The sequence below is a fragment of the Haliotis rufescens genome, unplaced genomic scaffold, assembly GCF_023055435.1.
Source record: "Haliotis rufescens isolate VD_foot unplaced genomic scaffold, xgHalRufe1.0.p SCAF_1, whole genome shotgun sequence".
NCBI classification, from domain to species: domain Eukaryota; kingdom Metazoa; phylum Mollusca; class Gastropoda; order Lepetellida; family Haliotidae; genus Haliotis; species Haliotis rufescens.
The window spans coordinates 76,385,846-76,405,598 of NW_025963779.1; the positions used below are offsets into that span (position 1 = coordinate 76,385,846).

Sequence of the window (19,753 nt, forward strand, 5' to 3'; positions counted from 1 at the left end):
TGGTTGATGTAGTGACATTTTAATGAAATAAAGAACAGAAGTGTTGTGATGTTGTTGACTCCATTTATAATAATTATGTAACAGTTGTTTCATTGTAATGTAAATGTTAGCAAAAACATAACACGTCAATTCTTCTTAGTGTGTGGGAGTTTTGAGTGAGTGAGTGAGTATGGCTTTACTCTGCTTTCAGAAATATTCTAGCAATATCATGGGAGGGGTCACCAGAAATCACCACCCATGTGTGATGAGAAACGCATTAACCACCAGACTACCCCTTCGTCTACTGGAGTTTTGAAGACATCAAGGCAATGCTGCATTTATAGCACAGAAATACAGCAGACACAACACCCAAAATAACAGCAGAGACTAGGATATTTCACCTATTTAGAGAACACAACCTGAATCTGTCAGAAGCCCGGTGGCCCTTTCCAGGGCAGGATCCATCCCGGGTATTCCATGCCTGTGGATGTACAGACCAACAAGAACTGGGTGGTTACCATGTGAGACTTGGGCTGTAGGAGAGGACTGATGTTGATATCATCGACCACTGATTTCCCAAGCTCACACTCAATTATTTCATTGTTCTTTTAAAATCTTTTGGAGTTGTATAGCTGTAATAATGCTGCCTGTGACAAAACCAAATTCACTCACTGTCAGAAAGGATTGCTTCCACCACTATGAGATCCCACTACCCGATGGAGGTGTCCTGGGATTGGTCATACATTGTTGGTTTGTTGTTTTACGCTGCACTCAGCAATATTCCAGCTATATGACGGCGGTCTGTAAATAATCGAGTCTGGACCAGACAATACAGTGATTAATATCATGAGCATCAATCCACGCAATTGGGACCAATGACATGCATCAACCAAGCCAGGTAGCCTGACCACCCGATCTGGTTAGTCGCCTTTTACGACAAGCATAATCGCCTTTTACTGCAAGCATGGGTTGCTGAAGACCTATTCTACCCCGGATCTTCACGGGTCAGGTCATACATGACCTACATTAAACTTAGGTTGTACAAAGAAACGTGAAACGGGACATATTTCTCTGAAACGATGTTTTAATTCAAAACACAGGCAACAAACAGAAACAATGCAGCAATGTCATGATCTCCTCCCATATCTATAATACTTAACCACTGTGCTGTCCCCCCACAAAAAACCTGGAATGGGGAACAGCGTACCAGTGTCCGCTTTAACAGATTCCCAACACCAGGCAACATTTATCAACAGGAACCTATGTTATAACCATGATAACCCCCGGGCAAGCTGGGTCTATATACATGGGTCACATTCATTTGATTATTACAGTTGTATCGAGATAAATGAAACATAAGGCCACGTTACATTGTTAGATTTTCATGAAAACTTTTATAGAGTGTGAGGTGGGAAGCATATTGTTTTTAATATTTCATTTTTTTTGAAAACCTGTTCAAGGCATCTTTGTAAACTACCTATTGATGGATGGGACTCACGTCAGCTATGAATATTTTGGTAAGACCATGGTGTATTTCCATTAAACAAAGAAGGTAACACACATGGTGATTTGTTTCGCCTGTTGGTACCGAGCTGGGGATGGTAAAATGTGAGGCAAATTGTTTACTGGTAGGTGGGCGGGGATGGAAATCTAATAATATATTGTGGCCAAATATAACAAACTTAACAATAACCAGAGTTAAGCTTCACTCACTCTGAGTTGTTGGTGCATCCAACTCTGAATAGCCGAATATTCTTAATAGGTTGAAGAAACGAGTCACAAATGAGTCCATCAGCTGATATGATTTTACGCCATTTCTTTTAGGGATAGACACAAGCACTAGTCCGTTATTCCAAGACTAGTGAATGTCCAGAGGGACTCAACATCTATTATGACACATTAACAGATTCTTACTGTGGTCTGTTCAAGTTAATCCATTCTTAGCTTACATGTTGGAATGACCCTTCCCATGAGCAGCAAAGGGACATAAAAACAAGGGCTGAGACGAGTCCAAAGTTAATACCTGGATACCAAACCCACTATTACCCGACCCTACCCGGTACCCGCTGGAGGTCTCAAGAGGTAGGTACAAACTGTCCAATTGGGAAAGTTTGACCATAGCCTTGGCAAAATGTGCTTACATACACGTATAAAACGATCTGGTCATGCATACACTGAAGTTGACTGAAGTTTTAGTGAGAAATAAACCCTAGTTTATTTTAATTTAAACGGCAATGCCATGGCATCTGATTTACTGTCCATTAATTTTACAGTCAAGGGGAGACAATCCAGACTGGCAGTTGCTGATTATGCTGTAAGCGGTATTTGTTTTTTATTGTTGCAAGGGACACGTCACAGGCGCCAAACGTAACTTGCAAACTACATGTTGTGCAGGAATTTGGTGAATTTTCTCTACATAAAAAAGTCAGAAGGAATTGGCGTAGTAGTCCGAAAGAACTGCGGAAATTAGTGACTTGTAATTTAAACATACAGTTCTAGATACCTTTTCATTAAACAATATATCACATGACTAACCACGGGTCCGGGGAGTCCTGTGGGTACCCAGGTCCTACTCACTACTTACCCGTCCCAGCCCTAATAAAAACATAAGCTTTTGATTTTTTCACATATATGAAAGATAACTTGGACATGTAGTGTACATGTACTCAATTACAGCTGGAACACATACATCACATGATGACATCAAGAGTGACTCTGTTACCTCAACCGAAACCCCTCGGCATAGTGCCAAATCATGATAGAATGCATACTGATTAAAACAAAAATATTGGAGAAAAAACAACTCCCATTGATTGTACAGTGTGAACCATGCATTGCACAATACCATGCAGTTTCACAAATATTTGTATCATATTGCACTTGAAACAAACTCTAGGTGAACAAACAATTGTCTAAAACAAATGGTTTTCTCATCAACAGTTCAGCACCCCATCTTAATTTAAAGCTTTACAATTCACATGATCTAACCCAAGAAAAGGTAATGGTAGCCAAAACATGACAATGTGCAGGCTACCTGTCAGTTAATGTGAAATAATACTTGTAATTAGTTGAGTCACTGAACAAACTTTCCCTCTTCACCAATCAATGGTAAAATATCCAATGTACATACTGTGAAAATATGTGTCAAATTTCTGAAAGTCATGCTGGATTAATTAATAACATGGCTTAAATTTCAATAACACCACATGCTGGATTAATTTACCAGCACTTGCCAATGATTACAATAAATAGAAATCAGAATGTTTCAGCATAACATCTGACAGAGATCTTCTTGAGAATCTCACAGGGGACTGAAGTCATTTCTTAAATGTTGCACACTAGACAGATGTTGACTGACAAATAATGGATGATTCAGAAAATATCATGGAATAAAAACAAAGTATAACAAATGAGATAGGATACATAAATACTACATATTTAAATAAACTAATGCTTAAGTTGAAAAGATGTTCATATGGATTAAACATGATCTCTTGTGACTGATTAAATCAGCATAAAACAAAACATGGTACAACAAACATACAGCGTAAAGTGACTATAGTGTTGTTGACTTAAGGACAACATGCTTCTGACACTTAGTAAATGTCTCATAGGTAAATAAACAAGAAAACCTTGATGCAAGCCATCCACATGTTGCCCTAATCAATATTTTATGTCTAAAAGAACTTAGTGTTCTAAATGCAGAAATATCTTTGATCAACTTTGAAATACTGCTGCAATCAATTGTACCCATCTGCTGTGTGGGAGACGCCCAAGTTGACCTCATTTTGTTGTTCATGACCAACCAAATGATAGAATTACACTTTGAATAAACTGATGATATGTGTATTTCCTGTTTACTTACTCACAAGCCCCCATGGACGTTTCCATGACAATACACCTTGGCGCCATGGAATAATAAACAAAGAAATTAACAATTTCATTACACAGATACTTTGACAAAAAATAGGTATATGTTAAAGACATGAAAAGATTTTGGTTATATTTAATACTTTACAATTGTGGGAAGGTACGAGAGGTTGTGCATCTTGATATATACTGTGCTCTTGTGATAAGGAGCACGCGCCCCTGAAACAGCTTTGCATGTCTAGATACCCTGGTAGCAGTTATTTCTTCTGAAGAAAAGAGTATCAAACTATGTTTTCACTTGCTCAATAATTGGTATAAAGCTAGAAGTAGTGCATCTTGTTACATAACTAAAGAAACTATAAAAATCAGCAGATACACAATATACATTAAGTCATTTATTCTGTAAGTTCAATGGTCAGCTACTGGAAATGGCCCTATTTTCAGTTAATGAGGCACAAAGGCTGATTGTTGTAGGGAAATGTGCAGAAAATGAGAAAAGTTCTGTTATTGCTTTGTCAAAAACAGTGTTGTGAAAATGTTAAATGCTCAGACGCCTTGAGTAGACGAAGGGAGATAACCTTAAACGAAAAATCTGGCAACAATCCTAAAACGGGAAAGATTGAAAGAAATATAATTTGAATGATACGGTTCTATTTATCTTGCTGAGAGATTCTAATTGTTTTGTTGCAAATTATTACTGTAGTAAGCACTTTTATTTGAAAAATTGCAATCAGTGAAGTGAATTGTGTAATTGAAATAGTAAACATGGTACACAGCTTGATCCTTAATAGTACAACTATTCTGACCTGTCAACAATTTTCCCTAACACAATTAAGATAATAGTAACAATAGCATAACTTGTGACCAAGATTTATACCACAAGCGCACCTCACCTTATTGTACCATACAAACAAACTAATATTTCTAAAGGTAGTAGATTCACATGAACAATTTAAAGAGTAAAAATAACAAAGAAAATTAGCAAACAAATACATAATACAGGATTTCTTAAATCCATGTAAATTAAGTACAAATGAGATAGAAAAGGATTTCAGAGACTCAGATCAATTATCAACATATATAACTAAGGATATACAGTGAAACCTGTTTGTCTGGAAACCTTGCATTCCTGATGTTAACGGCCATATATCTATATCTAATATTCTTCATAACTATACAACCATCACAGATTAACTATAGACATACAAAAAACGTGGGTGTTCCTTACTTCTTTTGAGTAGTATACATAAGGACTACTCCTGTACCAGTTACCGTATTCAACGTTATAAGCACCCCGCTCTAATAAGCGCCCACGGCGATATTTGCTGATATATTGGGTAGTAAACAATCCTAATTAGCACCCCTTCCGATTGATCAATGTACACAAGACTTATTTATTCGCGTATACATATGCACACTTGTGTGTTATATGCACCCTTAATTATTGGCAATTAAATTCTGGAAAAATATATCTGTCGTACATAAACATTTCAGGCTGTCACCATAAACCACGAAATTTATCTTTCAACTCTGTTTTTTTTTCACCAAAATAATATTCTAATAAGAGCCCCCTATTTCTAATATTGAGAGCGCCCTGGGTGCTTATTACGTCGAATACGGATTTATTAATACATTTGTAAGTCAGGATGATTTCAGTAGGAGACTGATGAGGTTTCACTGTACTGGCATTCATCTTGTACTCGAGACATTCAACACTATGGAAAACAGTGGGAATCTCTCATTCCGATGAATACATACATAAAATATATGTAATTAATGATCTAGCTTCATCACTGTTTCAAGACAAGGATCCATGAGAGTGTTCTAATGTCAAAAGATAAAAATAATGTTCAGTCATGACATCCTCATCCTGTATTTTCCAGTATGCAATGTCCCCCAGATTATGATCAATACCTTGGACCCACTGGCTACGAAAGCTTCGTTTCAGAAGAGACATCATGATCATCATCATCCTTATTATCACTGAACAACGAATTTCTTTTGTTCATGAGCGTGACAAACGTTATTCATTAATCGGCTATCAGTTAGTTGTGTCACTAACATCAGGCTCAAGTTAAAGCTATTGTTTAACGGATCAAGGGTATTCATTGTTAGAAAATTGAGATATGACACACTGGGTATTACTATTAGAGAGTGTAAACATGGTAAGATACTGCTTCATACAGATACTAGTAATGTGTCTATGGTCTAACTAACATGAAAACTTGATTTGTTTCCACCTCTAGAACACAATGCACTTGAAAGACCCAATCAGTTGACAGTTATTTCAAAAGGTCAAGGCAAGACACCCAGTAACCATGGTAACATCCCCCTCCCCTCCCCACTCCCATAAACATGGTGAACACCCTGATGGAAGACCACAACCCAACCCATGTCAACTTCAACCATAGTAATGTATAGTCTGGAGGGTAATTTAAGGTACCGACATTTACTACAATATCTGAAAAACTATCGGACCTACTCACGTCAAAGTTGGTATGAGATTATTAAACAGTCATACATAACTGGATATTACATTTAAATACAATCGGTGCATGAATAAAAAATCTGTCTATTTAGCTATCACTATATTTCATCAACAACCAGACCTGTTCGTCACTGGTGGAACGAGCATTCATTGTAACGGCCATCTGCATAATGCTACCCCTGCGTCACAGGGCCATATATAACTTGAAAGGTTGCACGAGAATCATGCACGTTGAGACGCCCAACGCTAACACTGTAGCTGTGAGTGCGTGATTCCCGTGGTTCAACTGTGTATGTATGACTGTTTAATAATCTCATACCAACTTTGACTGGAGTAGGTCCAATAGTTTTTCAGATATTGTAGTAAACGTCAGTACCTTAAATTACCTTCCAGACTATAGTTCAGTGTATACAACACAGATATTTTGGAGCCACTGTGGAATATTTTACAGGAGGCTATAAAAGTATGTTCTCTTTTCTTAAGCTCTGGTGCATCTACAAAACATCCTATATGGAAGCATTTTATGAGGACATAATTTGAAATTTCATGCTAAAAAAACCTAGGACACTTGCAAAAAGCAAATATGCAAACATTATTCAGGCATATCTGCAAGCATAAGTGACGACACATTGGTCTAAATGCTCTACGTCACTATAACTGCCACATCTGGCTTCTACCATGTCTACTGTATACATGTATTATTATTTCAGCTGTTCGGAATCCATTTACCCATGGTGACATTTACTCTTGGTATAAACAGTACCTCACTATATCGTGAAATAGTTTGAGCAACGATATATGTATAAATATATACATGATAAAAGCTACACAAAGAAGGAAGTAGGTGTATAACATTGCAAATGCTTTTCTGGATCATAACAAACTTAAAAGAGGCTTAAATAAAACAATGCAACACTCTGACAATGCAATTGGCATTGCTAATATCAACATAAAATCTGGGAATCATTGCACATTATTGTAGAACAAACAATATCCATTGTGTGTGTGTGTGACCTCCTGTGTGTACTGTCATGATGTATACAATAGTGTACACAATATGTTCACTCAGTTGTGTAAATAATGAATTTCGGATATTATAGCTAAAATGGATAGAATTATCATTAACCCGCCCGCATGTTATCAGAAATCAGCGGGCCACTGTAACTTGATAACGCCCTCATATTGCTTGACGACGGGGCATTATCAAGCCTGTTGTTAAGTGACGTCATAGGGTTGGGATAGGTGACGTCACTTTCAATAGTGACGTCATCTGGTTTGTTCTATGAAGTTTCCATATTTGAAAAAGTGGGTCAGTGGCATTACTGTCGATTGCAGTAAATGTTTCAAAACCGATATTGTTGTTTCTTTTTATTTGAAAACAAATTCCATCCATTTTAGCTATTCCATCCTTCATCGGGCGGTTAATGGAAGACCTCGGGCTTCTGCAAATGATAATGTCCTGCAAAATAGCGTTACCCTTATACTACAGAAAACAGAGGCTAGCAAGATTGAATAATGCAAAAGTTGAGAAATTTGAGCGACTAATGTTCAAATTTCAACCAAACCAATTATTAAAAATATATAATTGTTATTTGAGAACAAATTATTTCGTTTTTAGCTGATATTCTTGAATTAACATGGTTAACATTACGTGTTGTGGTTCTGAGAACTACATTCAACATGAAAATGAAATATAATTGGATATAGACCATACACACTGTAAAAATCATATTTGTCTGGTATTGTATGTTAGAAGTATTATCAGTTTGATAAGCATATTTAATCTAGTTTGTTCTACACTATTTTCTTTTAACCTTTGTCCTGCCAGACAACACTCTACCACAAATATACCCTACACAACATGCTCAACCCTGACTCAACATGAAATATTAACCATGTTAACATAACACTGATAAAAATACCTAGATGTGCTGAAACTGACTTCAGCAAGTTTTTTGATATAGTAAAATTAGCACCTGTAAGTCCTCAGCTGCAAACACTGTTCAAGCTACATCACAAGTACTACTCTACTCTAGACGTCTGATAGATTATCACAACATGTAATGAAGGTAGACTCAGAGCTCCAAATAAGCTGTGTATTTGCGTAAAATATGCACAACAAACCTCAATTATTAGCCAATTCCTTTTGACTTGCTTGTGCACAAAAGAACATAAAAATATAAGTATACTACTCAAAATAAAGTTAATACCACCCGATTCTTTCATATTTACAGTTAATCTGTCATGGCATGGATTCGAACCCACAATCATAGGTTTCTGGCGTGGCCAAGGGACGCAACTCTGCACAGCGAATCGCGGCGCCTTAGACGACTGGGCCACCCGTGCCCCCAGATTAACTATAGTAATATGAAAGAATCGGGTCATGGCATGACACATTAACTATAGTAATATGAAAGAATCGGGTTACATGAGAGATCAACAAAAGTAATACTATAGAATCAGGTGTTCCTTAACTTCTTTTGAGTAGTACTTAAACAGCCTCCTCCAACGTCAAGTCCCAACAACCTAACAGCAACATGGTCTATCATCAGATTAGAAACCATAGTCTGAACCAAAATGAGCAAATCTGATCTACCATGCTTACAATGTCCATCTTCATAAACTACGATAGTAAAAACTCTTGGTCGGTAGTTTGTGAAACTCATCAAATACAAAGGACAGCCTGATATTGTTGTAAACACGTTTAAATTCGTCAGAATTAACAAAATATGTCTTCAGTTGTATTCTAAAACTTTTGTTTAAAAGAGATGTCCTGCCTAAACATGCGAAACTGTGTGATCACATACCTTTGAGATTTAAGGATAATGTGATGGAACATGTTAAACATCAAGGCTGTAGAGGTGTAACCATGGCACAACAAAAGGTTTTGTACGTGGTAGTACGTGGAACTACTATACAAACTGTCATGTTACAGAGATGTATTCCATTATCAATGGGAAAGGAAAGAGGTCAAACCTCAATTTGAGTCAAAGTATCAGTGCCTGTATTCTTGTACACATTGTCAGAAAATAGTATTTCACATTTCATCTTCATACCATTTTACATGACCTCATGAACAACCTCATGATTTGATACAAATTTGTGCCATGCACTGAACTTTGAACTTTTATAAATCGTAACACCCACGAAAACAGATAAGCAACACTGCAGCATGATGATGATAAAGAAATATCGCCATCCAAATACATACTCATGTACGGATGACATACTTTTGCAGGAAAATAATGTTAGGTGGATGTTTAACCATGTCAGCTACTTATCTATCACACACCCCTTGTCCTTGTAATCACATCACATCAAGCGATTTAAGATTCCTAATATTAATATGAAAAGCTTACTTTCCTGTAATGAAGATATGGTTGCTGGGCATGCTGTTTAAAAAACCCTGTTTTATAGAAATAAGAGATATGTGAGAGAAGAAGACCCACTACGTGCAACACATATCCATTGATGACCCCATGCATACTTTCTGGTTATATATACACTATATAGATAGTTGCAAAGTGTGTGAGATTCTGCACATAGATTTTGACAACAATTGATGCCACACTTTCTGAGTTGATCCCACACAGAATATAATATGAACGTTGACAAAGCTGTACCTGACAGCAGAGTCCGGTATATGGTACAGATGAGAGCTGGCTGATAATTGACACATCTGTGACTCAGGTGACAAATCACACGATCATACTGCTTAAATACGGCTAAATCATTGATAGATGAAGGTGGAGATGGGAGCACATAGCTGAATCATTGACACAGCTTGAACCACTGATACAGCTTGAATAAATGACACAGCTGAATCATTGACAGATGAATAGATGAAGGTAGAGATGGGAGCACACAGCTGAATCATTGACACAGCTTGAATTAATAACAGCTGAATACATGACAAGTACAGCTGGGAGCACACAGCTGAATCATTTACACAGCTTGAATTAATAACAGCTGAATACATGACAGGTACAGCTGGGAGCACACAGCTGAATCATTGACACAGCTTGAATTAATAACAGCTGAATACATGACAAGTACAGCTGGGAGCACACAGCTGAATCATTGACACAGCTTGAATTAATAACAGCTGAATACATGACAGGTATAGCTGGGAGCACACAGCTGAATCATTTACACAGCTTGAATTGATAACAGCTGAATACATGACAGGTATAGCTGGGAGCACACAGCTGAATCATTTACACAGCTTGAATTAATAACAGCTGAATACATGACAAGTACAGCTGGGAGCACACAGCTGAATCATTGACACAGCTTGAATTAATAACAGCTGAATACATGACAAGTACAGCTGGGAGCACACAGCTGAATCATTTACACAGCTTGAATTAATAACAGCTGAATACATGACAGGTACAGCTGGGAGCACACAGCTGAATAATTTACACAGCTTGAATTGATAACAGCTGAATACATGACAAGTACAGCTGGGAGCACACAGCTGAATCATTTACACAGCTTGAATTAATAACAGCTGAATACATGACAGGTATAGCTGGGAGCACACAACTGAATCGTTCAGTTTCATCACCGACACAGTTACAACTATTCACAGCTGAATCATTGATGAAGCTCTTCATTGGTGGATCAAAGAAACAGCTTAAGCTGAGGACACAGCTGACAGAGCTGACAGAGCTGACACAGCAACACCTGGGTGGAAAGTCTTCATGCTGACACAGGAATACAGGCAGGCTGTAGACAAAGCTCAGTCAATACCAAACACAGCTGGGTTAGAACCAACCTCATCTGGCAGACAACAACAACAACAACAGTATGATTGGGTCGAACAGCTTAGCTGTTCTCATGCTAAGGCAAGTCATCATAGTTACAGCTAGCCGCACCATTGTAGGATACAGCCAACAGCTAAGCTATCATATGTTATATCCATGCTATTGTACGACAGTGTCGTCACTGGATGACACAGCCTGGTTGTTGGTGAAGCTGACAGCATGTACATCTTTCATTAAGTGGGCGTGGCGGTATCAAATCAAGATCTTCGTCGTCAGGTTCAAGGTCAAGGTTGTAACCATCTTTAATTAACTGGGCAGTTATTTCCTTTTGAGCAGTGCGACTTGTCTGTGGAAGATCAAACTCATCATCCTCACTGAAACAACAAACAATCTTGTGACAGGTGCATATTTGAAAACGCAAAGCAGCCTAGCTGTGGATGACTTTCAAAGATATATTATCATGAAGTGACTATTTCTTTGTCTTCTCAACTAAGATATGAAGTCAGAAAATGTCTGAACTTTAACTAATGTACTTTCTTCTTACAGAACTGGAAAAACACTCCCTAGTTCCAAATTTTCTGAGCAATCTCAATCTATAGATCTGGAAATCACCCCAATCAGTAATATCATGAGCCTATAAACTATCAAGTCAAGATTAAAGAAACCAGTGCCTGAAAGCATGATTCACACTGTACAATGACACACACTCATATTATAACCAGCAAAGGATGAACCCTGTACATGAGTGAGTGAGTGAGTTGGGTTTAACGCCGCTTTCAACAATATTCCAGTTATATCACGGCGTGTCTGCTTAATGTGGGAGGAAAGCCCGAAGTGATGCAGGTCTCAGACGTTTACCACTTCGGTGAAACCCACGAGCACGGGTATGGTGCTGACAAACCTAGAAACATAATCGGGGCGAACCGGGATTCGAACCTACAATCATAGGTTTCTGGCGTGCCTAAGGGACGCAACTCTGCACAGCGAATCTCGGCGCCTTAGAGGACTGGGCCACCCGTGCCCCCCGTGTACATGAGGTTTATTTGTATGCGTGACTGCCTGTCAACGGATCACAAATTACTGCATGTAGAACAAAAGCATCTCCACAGGTGATATTTATCATAATAATATAATAAAATTAGGTACAGTCATTAATAATTATACCCGTTATCATATAACTACAAGAACCCCAGTTTGATTCTTCAGGCACTGGGAAATCACTCAACCCTGACATATACTTTGGGGCTCGTCAGGCCACATTTCATTCACATGATTAATATTTATCATGATCATGGTATAACCATATGAAAATTGTTATCATGATAATGACAGTTGTTATTTCTACACAAAGTCTTCCTCAGTGTACTTGCCTGTCTGTGACTATGGTAACTAGAGGCTGCTGATCTGGATTGAGGGGTTTCATCTCTGGTACTGTTACCCTGCAACAAACAAACACCATTTAATATAAGAGATGTTCTCTTTGTTTGTTGTTTAACACCACATTCAGCAATATTTCAATAAAATGATGGTGGCCTGTAAACATGGTAAATAATTGAATTGGGACCAGACAATCCAGTGATTGATATTGTGAACAACGATGCACCCTGTATGGGTATGATGACACACCCTCAACCTGATTCCATGGTCGCATCTAATGATACAATACTCCAGCATTATCATGGCAGGGGACAGCAGAAATGGGCTTCAAACATTGTACTCTTGTGGAAAATTCAACCTGGACCTTCAGTGAACGCTTGAACCACTAGGCTAACCCAGCCTTCCTCAGTTAGAAGAAAATGACACGAGTGCTGAATTAAATACACAGCTGTAGAATGTGAGACTGTCATTGCCAATGTCTGTCTAGGCCCAGCGTCAATTTTTTTGTCGTGTCATTTCTTGCTTTATTCACAAATGGATTAAAGCAATGCTATTCTTTCACATACATATTCTTAAAAAAACACCTGATATTAAGATCATAAATATCTAAGCGATCATGAACAATGATTCTTTTCCATGTCAAAAATAGGACATTAGATAGTATTGATAAACCTGATAAAGGGGTGATTAGGAGTACGGTGTAAAGCTTTATGAGTGAGTGAGTTGGGTTTAACGTCGCAATTATCAGTATTCCAGTTATAGCTCGTCATGTCAGCTTAATGTGGGAGGAAAGCCCCAAGTGATGCAAGTCTCAGCCGTTTACGACTTACCACCCACGAGCTCTGGTATGGTGTTGACAAACCTAGAAACATAATTGGGGCGAACAGGGATTCGAACCCACAATCATAGGTTTCTGGCGTGTTCAGGGAATGTAACTTTGCACAGCAAATCATGGCGCCTTAGATGACTGGGCCACCCGTGCCCACCACAAGCTTCATCAGCAGAAGGTACCCCCGACTTGTAGTAGAATTCAGGAAATTAAAGACACAACAAGAAACAGCATTATCACTATCCCCTGCCAAGGGGCACATTAGAATTTTGTTTGCTCATATAGTAGTGAATAGTGAACTTGTCCCCATTGCAGATGTCAAGAGCAATAACTCTGTAAAAATAATAATATATGGGACCAATTATCGAACTCATACTTCACAAGCATCTCTTAGATAACCATGCAAATTTTCATTCATGCAACTTCAGTAGTTGCTGAGAAAAGTGGTCCCCATTTCACTCAGTATGCACTAAGTTGAAAGCCGGAGCAAGGGCCATAACTCTGTAAATAAAATAATGGACAGGATCAATTTTCGGAACTCACTTTTGACAAGTATCTCTTAGATAAGCTTGCAAAGTTTCATTAATTTTATGTCAGTAGTTTCTGAGAAAAGTTGCCTGCATTGCAGACACCTTGCACTAACTTCAAAAGCATGGAGCAAGGGCAATAACTCTGTAAAAAAATAATTTATGGCACAAATTTTCTAACTGTGTATTGACAAGTATCTCTTAGGTAAGCATGCAAACTTTCATTTTTGTAATTTCAGTAGTTGCTGAGAAGCATGGAGCAAGGGCCATAACTATGTAAAATATTAATGCATGACACTACTTTTCGAACTCATTTAAGATTGTGACCAATGACATCATTGTGTTATATATCATTTCTCTTAACTTGAATAGTTTTAGAGACAATTTGTTTTGCATGCTGGAACCCATGATCTGGGGCTTAATGATGGATGTGAGCTACTTTTCAATAGGATTATCATAAATGAATGGTGATGTGTTCATAGACTAATTGGAACATCAGCTACTGCCAAATCTAAACAACCCCAGTGTCCCAGTGCCCCATGGATATTGTCAGTTAAACTGATTCTGTCGTGCCAACTATGAGTAGTACAGCCATCATGACTGTGTAGATATCAGCCTTGCTGCACCAGTTGTCATACCTTTGGATGATAGTACAGATTTAGATACGTCATCAGCTGAGTCATACATGTCATATGCTGGCTAAAGGAATCATCTGCAGAACAACAAATACTTCTTGATTCAAAAGCCCCAACCTTCAAATACTCATCCCTTTTCATAGCTTCCAACTTTTCTATCATTTTTCCAAATAAACATAAAGCAGTATATATCTTAATGGCTACACCCGTCAACGTACATCTCAGTTTATGTACAAAACCATGATAACAGCATTATTTTGAGACCATCCCCGACTCAGGTGACATTTGCACTGGTGATAATGCACGGGCCTTGCTCAAGTAATCACCTCGGGACAGGTGTTAGGTGTTCTACCTCAAGTTATAGGCTATATTTTCATAGCCCTGTGATTATAATTTATTTATTGAAGGCTAAAATGCACTTCTCTAGCATTTCTGACAGTACTTTACCTATTATGTCATCAATATGAATGTTAATGTAAAGCGTGAAACGTGCTGTTTACATAGTTTAGATAGGAACCCAGTCCATCCAAATGCCTCAAGATAATAGATATAATTTACATAATTATAGGTTAATTCTTCTGTGACTGTATTGGAAAATATTGATACACAAGGGTTTTATTGTGATACATGTATTGCTGACGGTCATATTGCAATATTCCGAAATACCAGTTATATTGCACACCCCTCGTTAACATCACACATAGAATTAAAACATCTGGACACCTTTCATCTAGAAATGTAACTAAATGGTAACTATTAGAATGCTTGACAAATCCTCTGTGACACGATGCTATCACTCACCTGCTTCTGGGAAGGAGGAAGGATCGTTTAGGCTGGTGTTCTATAGCGGCAGCTTGGGCCTGGGCTTTCTTTGCCAACTCCCTTTGCTTTTCTGGAACACAGGATACTTGCCCTAATTACATCGAAGGGACAGAAGGGCTGGAAAAGGGTAACTAGGGTACTCGGGTCGGGAGGGTGCTGAGCAGGACTCGGGTACCCACAGGACTACCCGGACCCATGGTTAGTCACGTGATATATTGTTTAATGAAACAAATTCACTACAGCTCTGTGGTTACACTACAAGTCGCTAATGTTCACAATTCTTTCTGACGATGCACATATTCCTTTGACTTGTTTTTGTGAGTAAACATGGTAAAGACGAAGCTTCAGTCATATTCAGTGTACGCATGATCTTATCGTTTGATGCATGTTTCTGAATAGTTTTGGCCAGGGCTGCGGTAAAACATTTCCCAATCAGATATTTTGTTCCCAACTCTTGAGACCTACAGTGAGTTCCTGGGTAAGGTCGGGTAATAGGGGGTCGGGTAATAGGGGGTCGGGTACCCGGGTAGTAAATTTGGACTCGTCTCATCCCTAAGGGACAGCTTTGTAAAATGACATCAAATCCCATCTACCAAGAAATGCTGATAGGGACACTCTCGATCAGTTTCCATCGAAATGTACCCTCTGTACAAAACTAACATGTCAAGTGTTTACCCAGATTTTTGTAGCCATTCATTTTGTACCCAGACCATATTAAAGTGCACCCTGATTTTGGAATCACAAGTTTGTTTTCACCAGTTAACTACTGTCAACAACATTGAAATTGAACAATCACTGACATTTTCTACATTATGTATAATGTATCAAGTAAACAATGTTTAGGTATTTTATTTGTATAAATATCAAGGGCCTGAAGAGTTTAGTCAGGGCCTGCAGCTTCTAAAGTCTGTCGGTCCTGATGGCAGCCTGGAAAATTGTGTTATTTCATACACTGGGTCCAACTGTTGAAAAGAACAGTCTTCTCATTCATAATCATATGAGCAAATCTTCTAATTGTCAAAATGCTTTCTAAAAGTTAGACTCATTTATTAAATAATGCACAGCCAGTCGACCAAGAAGGGCCTTATCATCATGATTCATACCTCTTCCTCTATAGTCATATTGGTACACTGTGAACTTACCAATTTTCTTTTGTAGTTCTGCTGCTTTCTTCAAAGCCTTGTAGGAGGCACTTTTGGTTAATGTGGATTCTTTCTGCAAACATATGCATACAGACCATTAACTATAAATAAATATGTTCTTGAAAAAAACTTTGTGATGCAAACAATTAAAACTGACATAACATCCAAAATAATTACATCTTAAGTTTAATGTGAAATTATGAAAAACCATTTGGTTAACCTGTCATGCCCTTAGGGATGTTGTGTAATGGAAGGCTTTTCTGCCTATTCACCTGCAGCAGTAAAGCCATGAGGGTAAGCAGATACTTAACATGGACAGCTCATTATGCCCATGATGTTTTAAGTCAATTGTGTCAACTGAACCAACTAAGATTTATTAGGTCGTAAATAACTGACCATGCCTTTGAATTCATCACAAATCCCCTTAGAATATCGCTTTATTGACCTGCTTCACACACAGAACAATGAAGACTGTAGACACATGATGACTGACTACAGTTTTAAAAGTCAACTGATAGTGCCTGACTTATGCCTTGCTTTTTTCAGGACATGAAGACAGTTAGCATAAATGGTTAGCATGGTTAGGGCAACAAGATAACAAATGAGGTTCATTTATCCAAAATGATTATATGTGTCAACCGTCTGTCAACTGAAAATAATTATGTCTCAAACATTTGTTAACTGAAAATGTAGATAAAATGGAATAGCTCATCTCGAATATCTGTATAAGAAAATAGAATTGTTACCATGTTAACCATGTGTGACCAGATTAGGTTAAAGAAGCATGGGTTAGACTGGCTTTGTCTGATTTGAAAAGAGATGGTGAATTTTATTATAGCTTTTGTAATTAACCTTGAGCATTAATTGGCTGAGTGCAGATATAAATAACAACCCCCAATAAAACAAATTTAATTGGCCTTAAGCTTGAATAATCATGACAATTTTCAGACACTTAAGGCTCAACAATAATCACAAAGGCACCATTAAAGTAATTAAGTAATTAACTAATCCACTGCCTGTCAAGTAATTAATTACAGTAATTCTTAAAGATAGGGTAGGTTTTGTATTAACATTGACATTTGCAAATAATAACAATGGTACATTAGAGCATTGTTAGAGTTGGGACTCAGTTTCCAGTTAAACTTTCTGTACCTGTTAGTAGAATATAATACCATAAGACTGAACAAAGAACATTGAAAAGTCATTTAAATGAATGTGATTAATAAGTAGAACATAATGTGCTCATAACTGGTAATTGATGTGCTGTGTTATATTTTCAATCTTATTGTTTCAACCAATATCTATTTATATTGTTACATGTCATAATTGTCAAGTTTGAACTGCAATAAACTGTTGTGAATAGTTGTGACTTATTCTCCTGTGTAATTTTTCCTTGGCAAAATTGTGACTGTTTCTGTGTTTTTCCCCCTGTGACTTTCTTTCCAATTTCCATGTACTGTTACAATGGAAGTGTTGATAAAGTGCAGTCACTGGGAATCTACAATGGACATATCCTGCTGAATCATGTTTGAGAAATAAACACAATACATGCTCTTTGACACACAAGACAGTGTTTGAAATTAACCATGAACATGAGTCAAACAGTTCTTGCCATAGCCCTATTTCTAACACTGGAGGATGAATCACATCAATGATTGTTTTGTCTTACTGGTATAAATATAAGGAAATACCATCAGAAATAACCGAATCACAATGTTCCACTATAAATAACCAGATATTAACACGATTAAAGTGACTGCTTCAAATAAGCCAGGGTATGAGGGTAATGCATCTCAATATATTATATATTATTACCAAACAGTATATGTTGTCATTGCAGTCAGTGTCCGAAATAACTGCCTGTCTGTGGCTGGTAACTTTTCTGTCGGGCTTGCATGAAACTTTCTTCCACCTGCCCCACTGTCTGGCAGATAATTTTAAGCCAATGTATTCAGTTTTATTATAACTTGTGGAAGATTCTTAAGTAATTGTTAGCATTATTTCAACTGAATCAAGGTGTGATTATCTCTTTTCTTTTCACAATTTTTCAATATTCATAATGTCTGAATGCGGGCAGGTAACTTTGAACATGTTGAAGATGGCAGGCAACATTTTATGGGTCACCTGCCCAACTGTCTTTTCGGGTTTTAATTTTTTTTCAAACACTGATTGTAGTAATCATGGTAATGTGCATTTCATTATTTGGTTGAAAATATAAACTTCTATCATTCAATCTCAGTTCGCATCTGACGAAATCTCACAAAAACTTGTTGCTTGTCGTAGTGACAATTTAAGTGATGGACGGCAGAGATCGTCCTCAAGAGAAGTTGTGGTGCTGTGGTGCTACCTGATAAAATACTCTGTAGAAGTATCAATGCAAACACTACACATTCTAACATTCTATGGTATATATATGTGTGGCTTGGCCACAGCTAGCCCAGTAAGCTTATGAATTCCATAACTAACATGATTTGAGTTAGTTTGGTTCAACGCTGCCATCAACAGTACATATCAGTTATTATAGTCCATATCACAGCATATAAGCTTATGGGGAAGGAAAAGGCTAAAGTGACACAAGGGTAGTACAGGATTGTATCATTTCATAATGACATGACGATTGATAAAAATATGAATAATAGATGCCAGAGACCATATACCGATATGGTCTCTGTAGAAGCCAAAGGTTGCATATGGTGGGCATACATATTAATTATCATGGTTAGTGACTCATCAATTGCTGATCCTAAGGCACTCCCCATACACTTAAACCTTCAACTTTGAATAATCGCAGTATGTGGTACTCCTGGCATACACAAAAAGTTTAAAGTTGACATACGTGGGCAGATAAAATAATTGAAATAACAAGGCAGACCAATGATCTTGATCATGCACAACAATAATGTTTAATTAACCTACACGACAGATACTTCTGGATGTCTTCCTAGATTATTGAATTGTGAGATGAGAAGGTGTTCACTTAAGAAAATATGTAAGTGACAATATGTTACACGCAACTGCATCTACGCCTAAAACATGTAAATGTGAGGCCTAATGCTGACAGTGACAAGATGAAGCCTCTCAAACGAAGGATGGTTTAGAGACTGCACTTTACTAACCCTTGTATCAAAATGTCCATTCTGCGACTTCTGATCACTGTCAAAACCGCTGTCTTCCATACTATCCATTGATGATGGTGGAATAATTATTTCTCAAGAAAAATAACTTCATCAGCTGTCCAACATTATCAGAGTAGCTCTATTTCCGGTCTATCAACGACGCCATTTTAAAACGGATTCATGGGAAAAGAAGTGGGAT

At 37.7% G+C, this 19,753-nt stretch overlaps 1 protein-coding gene across 1 annotated transcript; it reads right to left on the bottom strand.

The window, feature by feature from the left end:
* Window positions 1–8,635: 8,635 nt before the first annotated feature.
* On the bottom strand, window positions 8,636–19,724 carry LOC124118480 (protein FAM219A-like). Its single transcript, XM_046480599.2, has 5 exons — window positions 19,555–19,724; window positions 16,439–16,511; window positions 15,276–15,366; window positions 12,477–12,545; window positions 8,636–11,480 (listed from the first exon to the last, which is right to left on the bottom strand). Exons 1-5 carry the CDS (start codon window positions 19,621–19,623, stop codon window positions 11,285–11,287), a joined length of 498 nt encoding a protein of 165 aa, XP_046336555.1. The 5' UTR covers window positions 19,624–19,724; the 3' UTR covers window positions 8,636–11,284.
* Window positions 19,725–19,753: the final 29 nt, after the last annotated feature.